Source organism: Tupaia chinensis, unplaced genomic scaffold (assembly GCF_000334495.1).
Source record: "Tupaia chinensis unplaced genomic scaffold, TupChi_1.0 Scaffold000280_1, whole genome shotgun sequence".
NCBI lineage: Eukaryota > Metazoa > Chordata > Mammalia > Scandentia > Tupaiidae > Tupaia > Tupaia belangeri.
Window position 1 is genome coordinate 1,264,437 of NW_006159763.1, and position 13,803 is coordinate 1,278,239.

The 13,803-nt window shown below is 41.4% G+C and overlaps 1 protein-coding gene and 1 pseudogene across 4 annotated transcripts in view; both read left to right on the plus strand.

Annotated features, from left to right (window-relative positions):
- The window catches only part of GALNT11 (polypeptide N-acetylgalactosaminyltransferase 11), a 43,384-nt gene that overhangs the window by 4,689 nt on the left and 24,892 nt on the right, over positions 1-13,803 (plus strand). The window contains exons 1-2 of one of the 4 annotated variants that reach the window (XM_006150239.3): positions 2,530-2,548; positions 8,283-8,615. In XM_006150239.3, coding sequence (XP_006150301.1) covers positions 8,321-8,615 — 295 coding nt within the window. In that variant the 5' untranslated portion in view covers positions 2,530-2,548; positions 8,283-8,320. Of the gene's footprint in view, positions 1-2,529; positions 2,549-7,052; positions 7,073-8,200; positions 8,616-13,803 lie in introns of those variants that run through there. The other 3 variants (XM_006150238.3, XM_006150240.3, XM_014588497.2) reach the window with 3 other exon arrangements.
- LOC114008077 (uncharacterized) lies at positions 10,034-10,129 on the plus strand (annotated as a pseudogene).

Sequence of the window (13,803 nt, forward strand, 5' to 3'; positions counted from 1 at the left end):
CCAGCCAAGGTGCTCCGAAAGACGTGTGCGTAAACACTGACAGGATAGAGAAATGGAGAAGGGAGTGTGAGTGTGACCACGTCCGACTAGAGAGTGCTTTCTCTTCTTTATCTCTCAATTTTTCTTTCTCTGGTGAATTAAAAAAAATTACAGTGGTTGCTCTAGAATTTACAGTAGACTTTTTTTTTTGTGGGTGGGGGGGGTTTTTGCTTTAGGGTGCATGCGCCCGCCAGAAAGACAGAGATAGAAAGCGAGAAATCACCCCCAGGGGGGATGACCACATCGCAATCCTTTCTCCATTTTCCTTGCAGGATCTTGGGCACACACGCACATGCGCCCGGCATGAGTTTAAGCCACTGGGTCCAGGACTCGAACCGTGGTTGGCTACCTGGGAGTCCAGCGACATAGCCATTACTCCAACTGCTGGTCCCTACAGTAGACATTTTAAACTAATTTGAATCTTCCTCAAGTAATGCCATATTGCTTTACGTGTTCTTACTCTCATAGAGATCAGATTCATAAATCAGAGAGCTGTCAAAGGCCTGTTCCCCGGGAGCACATGTCTGGAATTTGCTCTGAACCCTTTCTAATTCAATAATCTCCTTAAAGCAGTGCTTCTAGTTTCCCAGCATAGATAAGGAATGAGAAGGAATAAGGGGTACTTTCAGGTTGTCATCACCTGGCCATTTCACAGGGCGTGCGGGAACAGTCCTCTGTAGTTGACTGGTCCTTCTGGAAAAGGCTCAGGAGTAGCGCATGTCTGCAAGACTAACGGGGCATCACAGGAAGGTAAATATTTAACAACAACACATTTTAAACATCACTAAATATTTAAAAAGTTATTTGTTGATAGAAAGCAAGCTGTCCTGTTAAATAGAACTGTCTCATTAGTCTTACAGTAAAGATGAACTTTAAAAGAAGGGTGCACAAGAATTTCAGACTAGATCGTAGTTCATAAAGGAAAAACTAGTTTTTAAGTCATGCTTTTAGAGTATTCGTTCAGTATTCAGCTTATATTCTTGAATTTTTGACAAGGTAATGGAGTTAAGATATTCTTTTCCTTTCCATGTGCTTAAAATACATTGTGTTTTCTTTGTGTATATTGGTACAGAAAACCCTTTTTCTTCTGAGATTAGAAGAAAAGGTCATGTTTTTTAAAAAGCCGTAAAATATTTAACCCACTCCAAAATTATTCTTATATTTTTAAGTTAGCAAGTATTTTTCTAAGAAACTTTTTCTCTGTTTTCTTAGTTTTTAGTACAACTGCAAGAGTGTAGAATATTAACCCCCAGTTCCCTGAGTGAAGCCAGTCTGGCATTTAGAGCTCCTAATGGCTTCCTGGAATTTGCTTGTTCTTTAGGACTATTGATGATTTTCAGCAAAAAAAAAAAAAAGTATCATGTTGTTTAGTACATTTAATAGGCTATGAGTAGGGCCGGCAGGTGGCGTGGTACATGGTATAATTTGCTTCACGGAACATGCTGTTCCACGGCTGCTGTGGACCATGCCCTCTTGGTAAAGGGTGACTATGCAGAGCTCTTTGTAGCTCCGAGCATCGTGCTGTTGAGAAATAACTCCTCACTCTAATGTGATGCTGGGATTTAAATTGACCTGAGATTTTTTTACCTTTGTGACCTAGTTTGCAAGCATTCTAGATATAACAACCATAGACGCCAGCAGTTGCAATAAGAACTTTGCTTTTTTGAGCAGATATGCTTAAATTGCAATGTGTGTTGTTGCATACACATTCTTTTATTCCCCGGATTGCAAATTAGTGCAAGTTCGCTTTTCACCTGTAAAGATGTCTACCTTCTCTCCACCCACTGCCATTTAATTTCATTCCTTTTCTTATGGGTATCACCTTTTTAAAAATAGTTTATAGGGTTGCTAGAAGCCCACTCAGTATTATGCTTTGTTCGGGCACCAGGTGTCCCGACCCGGGGGCACAGCCGAACAGGTTTTCTGAGTGAAGGAGTGAGCCGGGACAAGCAGCGTAGTGTTACAGCACGGAGACGACAGTGTCGTCCGTGTATTGTGGGCAGCACGGTACCGGACAGAGATGACGCAGTGTCGCGTTGTCTACTGTGAGCAGCACGGAGACGACGCGGTGTCACAGCTCTTCGGGGTCGTCCGGAGACGATGTAGTGTTACAACTCTTCAGGGTCTCCCAGTTCGTCTGGAGATGATGCAGTGTCAGCTCTTCAGGATCTTCAGGGTCATCTGGAGACTGCGCGGTGTTTCAGCTCTTCAGGCTCTTCAGTTGTCGTCTTCCTGGTCGTCATCATCGTCTGGCTACTGTGGGCCAGGCATCGTGGTTATATACACTCTGGTGGGTTGTAAACGGTGGGCCCTGATTGGTTGTAAACGGTGGGCTGTGATTGGTTGCTTTTGGGCCAATCATGAGGTGCCAGATATGCAAATTTGAGGGATTCTAGTGGCCAATCAGAGCAAGGTTTCGAAGGTCAGGTTTTTGGAAGGTAACCAATCATGGCAATTGTTTGCTCTCTGAGAAACCTCAGCAGACTCGCTGGTGCACAGCTTCCCACAGGTATCACCTTTTTAAAAATAGTTTATGGGGTTGCTAGAAGCCCACTCAGTATTATGCTTTGTCTCTCCCTTTTCTTTATCCTTTGTTTTATAATACATAGGTGTGCACGTGTACTTGTGTATTAGCATTCTGTATATACTCTCATCTTTGTATCACCCGACCACGTAACTTGGAGATTTATCTGTACTCAGTAATACAGACGAGATGAATTCCTTTCATAGCTGCATATTGCTTTGTTGTATGACGACTATTCCTTGTTTTCAGCCAGACCCTTACAAATGGACAACTGGATTGATTTTGGCCTTTTACTACTATAAGTAGCTGTGCAGTGACTTACCTTGTGCATATATTACTTCCTGTTTTTACTGTCTGTGGGATAGAGTACTAGGAGTGATATTGCTGAGTCTGAAGGGTGAGAGTGTATGATTTTGCTAGATGTTGCCAAGTTACCCCACATTAAAGCTGTAACATATGTGAGTTTCCTTACAGCCTCACTATCAGAATCTGTTAACAGGCTTTTGGGTTTTTGTGAATTGACCAGGTTGGAGATGACATCTTAGTGTGCTTTTAATTTGTATTCCCTTATGAGCAGAGTTGAGCATTTTGCATTTCCCTTTCTGCTAATGTTGGTTCTTTACTTTTAGGATCTCTTTATTTGATATTCTGCCTAAAAGTGACCCTGGCTGCTTCCTACTACCCGGTTCCCTCATTTTCTGTAATTCCTTCCTGGAGAGGGCGTGAAACTGGCTAGCTTCTCATGGATGGAGTATGGCAAGGTAGTGGAATGTGAGTTTCTCCACTGGGTCATGGAGGCAGAGATGAAGGGCTGTCCCTCCTGTGACTGCAGCTCAGTGTCTGAGACTGCCTGATGCAGACCAGAGTGGGAAGTGCCTCGTTTGCTTCATGAAGTTAGGTGCCATGCTGGGGAAGCCCACATAGCGAGGAACTGCAGGCCACCTGTAGGACCTGAGAGTGACCTCCAGCTGTCATCTGCTAAAAAGCCAGGGTCCCTTGTCTTGGGGCTGCAGGGAATTGAATTCTGCTGCCTTGAGTGAGTTTAGAGCAGGTTCTTCCCCACTCAAGCTTTCAGGTGAGAACACAGCCTGGCTGACAGCTTGATGACAGCTGTCAATGGGGCTCCCCTAGGCTGTGCTCACTTTCCACTCACAGACAGAGATTGTGATAGTTTGTTACACAGCAGTGCAAAATTACTGCTGGGATATTACTCTCTGTGATAAAAGTTGCAAGTTTTTTTTTTTTTTTCCTAGTTTACCTTTTTATCTTTTTGCTTTTAGTGTCTTTTGCTATCCAGTGTTATTATCTTTGTTGTTGTTTTAATGTAATCCAGTTTATCTTTTTCTGTATTATTTCTAAGTTTTAAAATCCTAGCTAGAAATATTTTGCCCACTGCCAAATTATCAAGGAGTTTACTCATGTTTTTGTCCAGTATTTGTATGGCTTTATCTTTTCTATTCAGATATCCAGATCATATCAGCTATGTCTTAGTGAAAGGGAGGGTTGGACCCTATTGTGTCTTTTTCCATATGGCTCAACATGTGTCCCAACATCATTGAGTAAAAAAGTCATTTCCTCTCTGGCTTATGATGTGTCTTTCTTATATTAAGTTTATGCTAAATATATCAAATTTACAATGGATTTCTAAATTTCTGTATGTATCAATAATTGGGTCTTTTTTCTCTTTCTTGCCCCTTGGTTGGTCAGACTGCATGTGCCCACACATTCTGTTCAGATAAAATAGCCCTGGAGTTTGCTGGTTACCTAGTAGAACTCGTGCCATCCGAGGTTCTTTTTTTTCTTTTAAAGGTTTATATGGCTGTTTCTTGAACAAATGAACTTTATTTATAGTCAGAGTAGTCTCCAGATCCAAACTCAGAACCCCACCTGGGTGAGTCATTCCCAGAATGCATTCCGGGCTACCTCCCTGGTGAAACCTTGACTTGCAGCGTGCAAGGCACCTTCCTGGAGTACTACCACACTGTGACCGGGAAAACAAAACCATCCTGACTTGTCTCACTTTCCATTCTTGGACCCAGCTGGTTAACCTTTTATTCATTTAGCTTGGAAAAAAATACAACATTCATATCTAACTGCTAAAGTTTTAGCTAATTAACTATGCACGTTTATGATTGAAAGAATCTGTTCACTAGTTGTTTTGTATTAACTGACCTTACATACTTGGTTTGACCTCTTTTTAAGTCTTTCAGCCTCGTATAGTGAAGCCTATCAGAGGAATAGCAATGGTAAATAATATCAACCTGATAAGGTGGTTGAGCATTAATACATTTTATGGTCTGGAAACCAAGGAATCTTGGTTTTTGAGCTACTAGCTTTTGAGCAGGAACCAGGGAGCTCATCCACAAAGACTCAGCAGACTTGGCCAACTGCTGTGGGTGAGGTCTCTGAGCAGAAAGCTGTTTTATGTTGACCTTAGGTGCTGGCAGGCAACCAAAGGGTCATACAGGGTAATCCAGGGTCATGCAGTGGGCAAAATGGACAATACTGTCCTGCTTTTATCATAAAGACCTTTACTCGGTTTCTAAAATTAGATGGCTCCTGAGTTATTTCTTGTACCTTTCAGTAATAAATATGGCTACTGTTCTGACCTAGTTTTCATACTTCGTTGAATAAGGTAGTCATGCTGTCCATGCATAGCACTAAGGATTGCTTGGCTCAAATAAGCTTGTAATAAATTCGCTTAGAAATTCCCAGCATCGGGACCAGCGGTTAGCGTAACGGCTATGTTGCTGGACTCCCACGTAGTCGACCACGGTTCGAGTCCTGGGCGTGTGTGTGTGCGTGCCCAAGATCCCGAGAGGAGAATGGAGGAGAAAGGATTGCGGAGTGGCCATCCCCCATGGGGGGGTGATTTCTCGCTTTCTATCTCTCTGTCTGTCTCTGTCTGTCTGGCGAGCGCATGCACCCTATAGCAAAAAACTCTCTCTAAAAAAAAAAAAAAAAGAAATTCCCAGCATTTTGCAAGCATATTGGCTAGCTGTATTACAGTCATTTTTCATTCACTTCAGCAAACATTTTTTAAATCTTTGTTATGTGGCAAGCACTGTTACAAGTTCAGAGGACATCGTAGGGAATAGATCAGCCAAAAGCTCTCTAATGAGCTTACCTTCTAGCATGGGAGAGATAGTAAATAATAAACTCGATGATTAATTACGTGTAAATAAGTAAGTGATGAGCTCCATGGAAGAAGATCAGATCTAATGTTAGTGGTTGAGCGGCAACTTTAAGGCAGTCTTACTAGTCTCACTGGGAACATGATATGTGAGCAAAGATTTGAAGGAGGTAGCCGTGAAATCACTCGAGTAGAAACGCAATCTAGGCAGAGGGAAGAGCTGGTTCAAAGGCCCTAGCTGGGCCAGGATGGACGTGCTTGGTGACCATAAGGAGACCAGTGTGTGGGTGACAGAACGAGTAAGAGGGATGTAGTGGGAGACAGTAGTGGACATAGAGGTAATGCCAGAAGTGAAGGCCCCTGTAAGGAACTGGAGAATGATCACACATGCAGTTCTTACTGTTTACTAAATTTAGCTACGTGGGAAATATCAATGGGAAATACTGATATTCTGTAGTATTTCAGCATCTTCTGTGCGCCTTTCATGGTGCTGAGGGAAGAAACAAGCAAACAAGAGCCACCCATGGCCCTTCTGGGGATGGCCTTGACTCAGTGCAGATCGTTGTCTTAGTCGTTGAACCTGATGCATCGTAACATCATCTCACGTAATTCTGAGGGCTTCATTTACAGTGAGATAGCCACCGTTGTTAACTTGGAATTCGGACAGCTTAATTTTTAAAGTGGGATTTATTGATGCTGATTTGATTTGTTCTGATCGTTTGGGTATGATAATATTATTTTTATACTGCAGAAATCATTCTATACTGCAGAAATAAGTAATTTGGAAGTGGCATCTCTGTAGATTTCCTGTGTGTGCGTGACTTGTGTAGGGTTTCTCTGCCCTAAGTCCGTTCTGTGAAACTGCCTTATATATGCGTTGGGCTCTGCAGAAAGAATTTCTTAGGAACTTGTGGATCCTCCACATAGCATCAGAAAGCTTAGAAAATTTCAGTTCAATGCTATACTTTTTTTTTCTTGCCTTGTTTTACAGGGTATTGTAATGACACAGGAGAGAGAAAATAGAATTATTTGAACTCTTTATTTGAAAATAACTATTAGGTCTGGAGCAGGCACTGGGGCATCCTTGAGTTTAAAAAAATACCTCATCATTTTACAATGGGAAGGGCCTTAGATGTCCTGTCATCATACATGTAGTACTTGTATTTTCCTCATGGAAAGTTAGAATCTGAAAAAAAAAAAAAAAAAAAAAAAAAAAAACAAAGCTAAAAGCAACCGGGAAAAAAGGAAAGGTGGTGAAATCACTCGAGTAGAAACGCAATCTAGGCAGAGGGAAGAGCTGGTTCAAAGGCCCTAGCTGGGCCAGGATGGACGTGCTTGGTGACCATAAGGAGACCAGTGTGTGGGTGACAGAACGAGTAAGAGGGATGTAGTGGGAGACAGTAGTGGACATAGAGGTAATGCCAGAAGTGAAGGCCCCTGTAAGGAACTGGAGAATGATCACACATGCAGTTCTTACTGTTTACTAAATTTAGCTACGTGGGAAATATCAATGGGAAATACTGATATTCTGTAGTATTTCAGCATCTTCTGTGCGCCTTTCATGGTGCTGAGGGAAGAAACAAGCAAACAAGAGCCACCCATGGCCCTTCTGGGGATGGCCTTGACTCAGTGCAGATCGTTGTCTTAGTCGTTGAACCTGATGCATCGTAACATCATCTCACGTAATTCTGAGGGCTTCATTTACAGTGAGATAGCCACCGTTGTTAACTTGGAATTCGGACAGCTTAATTTTTAAAGTGGGATTTATTGATGCTGATTTGATTTGTTCTGATCGTTTGGGTATGATAATATTATTTTTATACTGCAGAAATCATTCTATACTGCAGAAATAAGTAATTTGGAAGTGGCATCTCTGTAGATTTCCTGTGTGTGCGTGACTTGTGTAGGGTTTCTCTGCCCTAAGTCCGTTCTGTGAAACTGCCTTATATATGCGTTGGGCTCTGCAGAAAGAATTTCTTAGGAACTTGTGGATCCTCCACATAGCATCAGAAAGCTTAGAAAATTTCAGTTCAATGCTATACTTTTTTTTTCTTGCCTTGTTTTACAGGGTATTGTAATGACACAGGAGAGAGAAAATAGAATTATTTGAACTCTTTATTTGAAAATAACTATTAGGTCTGGAGCAGGCACTGGGGCATCCTTGAGTTTAAAAAAATACCTCATCATTTTACAATGGGAAGGGCCTTAGATGTCCTGTCATCATACATGTAGTACTTGTATTTTCCTCATGGAAAGTAATCTGAAAAAAAAAAAAAAACAAAAAAAAAAAGACCAAGCTGAAAGCAATCCGGAACAAAGGTGAAGTGTCTGTTAACATGGGCAAATGAACAAGTTAGCTATTTTGCTGCCATTGGTTTTCTGAGCATTCACACAGTGGCATGTAGTTGAATTGCTGAACCCTTTTTTTTAAGTTCAGTGTTCCCCATGTATCTTCTTGTATTTGATCTCTGTTAATGATAAGCATGGGTGTCCTATCTGGTAGTCTGAAAAGCAGTGACTGTGTCTTTGGTTGATGGTTTAGAAATATAGCAAAGTGTCTGACATATTTCTGTCCTTCTCTTTTAGGAAACTGAAAATGGACCTTCAGCTATGCTAGGGCTATAATGGGAAGTGTCACAGTTCGATATTTCTGTTACGGGTGCCTTTTTACATCTGCGACTTGGACAGTTTTGCTTTTTGTTTATTTCAACTTCAGTGAAGTGACCCAGCCACTTAAGAATGTGCCCATCAAGGGGTCTGGGCCTCGTGGACCATTTCCAAAAAAATTCTATCCTCGTTTCACTCGAGGCCCAAGTCGATTATTAGAGCCACAGTTAAAAGCAAACAACATTGATGACCTGTTAGATAATCATATTGAAGATCCAGAAAAAAGCCACCTGAAATTGTCTTCTGAATTGGGTAAGTATATTTTATTTTTACTAGTAGCCATATCAAAATACTTAATCATTGGAAGTTTATGTTCTTTAAATCATTCTGCTCAAGGGATTAGAAATTACTGCAATATTGGGGCCTGCCAATGGTATGGCAGTTAAGGTACTGAGTCCCACATGGCCAACTGTGTAGTTTGAGTCCTAGCCCCAACGGCTTGAAAAACACTGTAGACACAGGAGAGGAGAGGGAAGAAAGAGTTGTTGTGTGGCCCTCCCTCTCAGGAGTTGCTTTCTCATTTTCCCTTTCTCTTCAGCAAGCACATGCACCCTATAAGAAATTGGAAAAAAAAAGGAAATGAGCAGTTTTCCCTCCACACTGATTTATTTTTGAACGAGCTGAGGTTGGTTCTCTGATTTTTGCAGACTCAATGGGAAGTTATATTCTAATTTGTCCAATTCTGGCTTAAGTATTTTATTAGGGTCTTGGAGAACCTAACAAGGCCACGAGAAGATGGAAAAAAAAAAAAAAAAAAAAAAAACCTGAGAAATTAAAAGGCCAGAGAGAAAATGTAACCTATGAGGAAAGATTTTGTTGTGTTTTGCTTTTACATTTTTTGCATGTGCTTGCCAGAGAGAGACAAAGAGAGGGAAAGGGAGAAATGACTCTCCAGGGGGCGGCCATGCCAAAAGGCCTTTCCCTTCCTTCTCCTCTTGGAATTTTGGACGTGCACGCACATACCTGGTGTGTTTTTCAAGCCACCAGGTCTGGAACTTGAACCATAGAGTTGACTGTGTGAGATCCAGTGCTCTAACCATCGTGCCACATGCTGGCCCCCCATGGGAAAAGGCTTTAATTGCTAAGATTATTTAATAAAGGAAAGGAATGGATGAAAGATGATTTGACCATGTTTAACTTATTTTGAAAGGCAGTTTTATTTAAACAAATAAAGCCTTTGGTTTAGAAATAAACTGGGGATGCTTATATCTAATACAGTTTCCTCTTGTAAGGCTTATTAAAATGCTAGGGAGTCAGCAGGTAGCATCGTGGTTAAGGTGCTAGACTCCCGTGTGGCCAATCGTGGTTCATGAGTCGCAGACCTGGCAGCCTGCTTTTTCACTTTCTCTTTGTCTCTCTGGTGAGTGCACATGCCCTATAGCAAAATTAAAAAATAATAGTAAAATCAAAATTTTAAAGATGTTTTTTAAATACTGGTATATATATTATATGTAAATATAGTGTATGAAATCTCAGCTTTAAAATAGAAAGCTTTGGGACCAGCAGTTAGCGTAATGGCTATGTCGCTGGTGATCAAGTCCTGGACCCAGTGGCTTAAACTCACGCCGGGCGCGTGTGCGGGCGTGCCCAAGATCCCGAGAGGAGAATGGAGGAGAAGATAAATAAAAAAAAAAATAGAAAGCTTTTTTTTTTTTTTAAATGTATATTCAGTGCTTACTTCAGCATCACATATACTAAAATTGGAATGATACAGAAAAGATTAGCATAGTCCCTGACACTCAATTCCTGAAGCAGTCCATATTTTTTAATATGAGAAGGAGTAAGTAACAAAGGATGGGGAAGTAGGGGATCAGGGAAAAAATTTAATAGCAACAAAAATGAAAAATTATTTGTTGATGATAGTGTACATGGTGTTATCTGTGACTTGCCTAATATGCTCTGTATTCATGCTGGGAAAAAAACATTTTTATATGCTGTAAAGATGTATAGTGATTAAATGTAAATTTAAAATATATTTAAAAATTAAAAAAATGGACATACCCTCCAGTCATGTTCAATTTAGAAGTGAAAATTTACTGCATATGCTTTTGAATACAACTGTAGAGTCCTTGTTTGAGCAGATTTTATTCTAAGGAATAGGTGAGTCATTTGGTTGTCTTTAAAATGTAAAAGAACTGGGCTAGCAGGTGACATAGTGATTGTGGTGCTGGACTCCCCCATGGCTGACTATGGTTTGAGTCCCAGACCTGATGGCTTGAAAATCATACCAGGTGCTTATATGACTCTGTTTATATGCTTAAAATCATACCATGTGCTTATATACTCAAAATCTCAGAAAGAGAATGGAGGAGGGAGAAAAGGGGTCATGGTATGGCCACCCCCACCCCCCCCAGGAGGTGATTTCTTTCTTTCCCTCTCTCTGTCTCTCTCTGGTGAGCACACATATGCTATGGCAAAAACCTTTAATAATAATAATAAAATTAAAAAACAAATACTTGAGATTAAGTTTAGCCAAGGAAGTGTAAAATTCGAACACTGAAAACTAGAAAACATTGCTGAAAGAAATTAAAACAGACCTAAATAAGTGGTTAGACATCCCAAGTTTGTGTAATTAAATACTAAATACTGTTAAGATGTCAGTACCACCCAAAGCAATCTATAGATTCAGCATAGCCCCTATCAAAATCCCAATGACCTTGACTAAAAAGATGAGAAAACAGATGCTAGTACTACCATAGAATTACAGTAAGTCCTGAAGAGTTAAACAGTCTTGAAGAAGAACAAAATTGATTGACTTATACTTCCTAATTTTAAAAGCTTTCCACAAATCAAAACATAAGAATAGTCATATAGAAGAGTGGAATAGAACTGAGAATCCCACAGTAAACCTTGGAACATCTGCAGTCAGTTGATTTCAGAAAGAACTTAGGCCATTTAATGGGAAAAAATAGCCTTTCCGACAAATGGTACTAAGATAACTCGATACCCACGTGCAGAAGCATGGAGTTGGACACTTCCCAGAACCATATAAAAAATTAACTCAAAATACATCTAAGACCTAAATAGAAAAGCTAAAACCGAACTCCTTAGAAGAAATCATAGGGGCAGATCTACGTGATCCTGAATTTGGCATTGATTTCTTAGACATGACAGCAAAAATATAATCAGCAAAAGGAAAAATAGATAAATTGGACTACAGACAGTCCTCGTTTAACGACCATCTTTTTAACAACTGCTTAGACTTAGGACCAGTTCTCCAGCGTGGGGAGATCCTCCTTCTCGGTCTGTGTGAGTCCGAGACTCTCCTTGCTCCATAGTAGTCTCATTCTTGGAATCAGTATTCAGTACATGAAGCATTCGCAACACGAGACTACATAGTTGGTGTATAAATTTGCACTTTATCGTGCCCCTAGGTAGTATTCAGAGTAAGCAAAAATGACTGTGCTGGGTTTGTATTATTGGTTACATGTCTTGTCGCTTTCCGGCGCTTACCTTTTTTTTGTATGGATAGCATGACATTACCCTGATATGGTGTCATGTGGTATCTACTGATAAATACGTATCTCACAGCGTCACAACGCACTGTAAGACCACCGCCCTAAAGTCCTCATTTATCAAACAATTTGCTTAAAGATCTGATTGTAGATCGGAACTTGGTTGTTAGGTGAGGAGAGCCTGTACATCAGAAATTAACATTTTGTACACCGAGGTGTCTATAAGACGGTGAAGAAAAGACAACCTATAGACTGGGAGAAATTATTTTCAAATGATATCTCTAATAGAGGTCTAGTTTATAGAATATATAAAGAATTCTTAAAACTCAACAATTAAAAGACAAATAGCTCAACTTAAAAAAAGGCAAAGGTGGGCCAGGCAGGTAGTGTGGTGGTTAAGGTGTCTGAATCCCACATGGCCAGTGACAGGTCAAGTCCCAGATCCGATGACTTGAAAAATACAACAGGCATATGCAAGTATGTGCCCAGAATCTCGAAGAGAATAAAGGAGAAGTAAATACAGTGGTCATCCTCCTTGGGGGGATGGGTGGGAGGAGGGCTTCCTTGCTCTCCCTCCTCTCTCTCCAGTGAGAACATGTACCCTTTATTTTGCTATAGGACACGTGCGCTTGCCAAAGAGACAGGGAGAGACAGAGACAGAAAGAGAAATCACCCCCCCAGGGGATGACCATGCCGCATTCCCTTCTCCACCATTCTTCTCTCAGGATCTTGGGCACGCGCACACATGTGCCCAGCTTGAGTTTAAGTATCTGGGTCCAGGACTTGAACTGCAGTTGACTACATGGGAGTCCATCGATGTAACCATTATGTCATCTCCTGGTCTCAGCAATTTAAAAAAAGGGGAGGAGACAAAGGATTTGTTACTTTTTCCAAAGAAAATATATAAATGGCCAAAGAAAACCATGAAAAGATGCTTAACATAATTAATAGTTATTACAGAAACACACGAAAAGTTCAGTGAGATAACCACTTCACACCAGCTAGGATGGCTGTAATGGTAAGTAGGACGTGACAGCTGTCAGGCTGCAGAGAAACTGAATTCTCACACGTTGCTGGTGGGAATGTAGAGTGGGACAGCTCTGCGGATAGTCTGGTAGTTGCTCAGTGAGTGCAGCATAGAATTACCCTGTACATGCCCCAGCAGTTCCACTCTTGGATTTATACCTGAAGGAATTGCAGACAGGTGTTCAAGCAGAATCGTACCCAAATGTTCCTAGTGGCACTCCTGTTGCTCGAAGGTAGCAAGTCCCCGTGTGTTAAATCAGCTGCTGAAGGAATAACCAGACGTGGAATGTTCCAAGGTGAAAAGGAATGAAGTCCTATCACATGCTGAGACTTGGATGAGCCTGGAGAGCATTGCTTACTCCGAGTGAGAACCACCGGACAGCACGGTCACATGGGTCCGTTCATGTGCTGAGAAGAGTGAGTCCACAGGCAGCATGGCAGGCGTCCCAGACACCGGGACGTGAGGAACGGGGAGCAGGACTGCTCTGGGGGGGTGTGCGGTTTCCTTCCCAGGTGGCGGAACGTCCTGCAACTTGATAGTCCTGATGGTTGTGCGGCATTACATGTGCTGTGTCGCTAATGGGACATTTAAGTTACGTGAGTAATTACCACCATCAAAAAGTGATAAAAAAGCAAAGCTAAATGCCTTACACACAGGAAACTTAATTTAAAAGGAACCAGTGTCAATATATAGGACTAGTTAAAAATGTGATTTCTGGGGGCCAACAGTTGGCGTAATGGCTATGTTGCTGGACTCCCATGTAGGCAGCTGTGGTTTGAGTCCCGGACCTGGTGGCTTAAACTCACGCCGGGCATGTGTGCATGCGTGCCCAAGATCCCAAGAGGAGAATGGAAGAGAAGGTACTGTGGCATGGCCAACCCCCCTGGGGGTGATTTCTCACTTTATGTCTCTCTGTCTTTCTGGCGAGTGCACGCACTCTATAGAAAGAAAAAAAAAA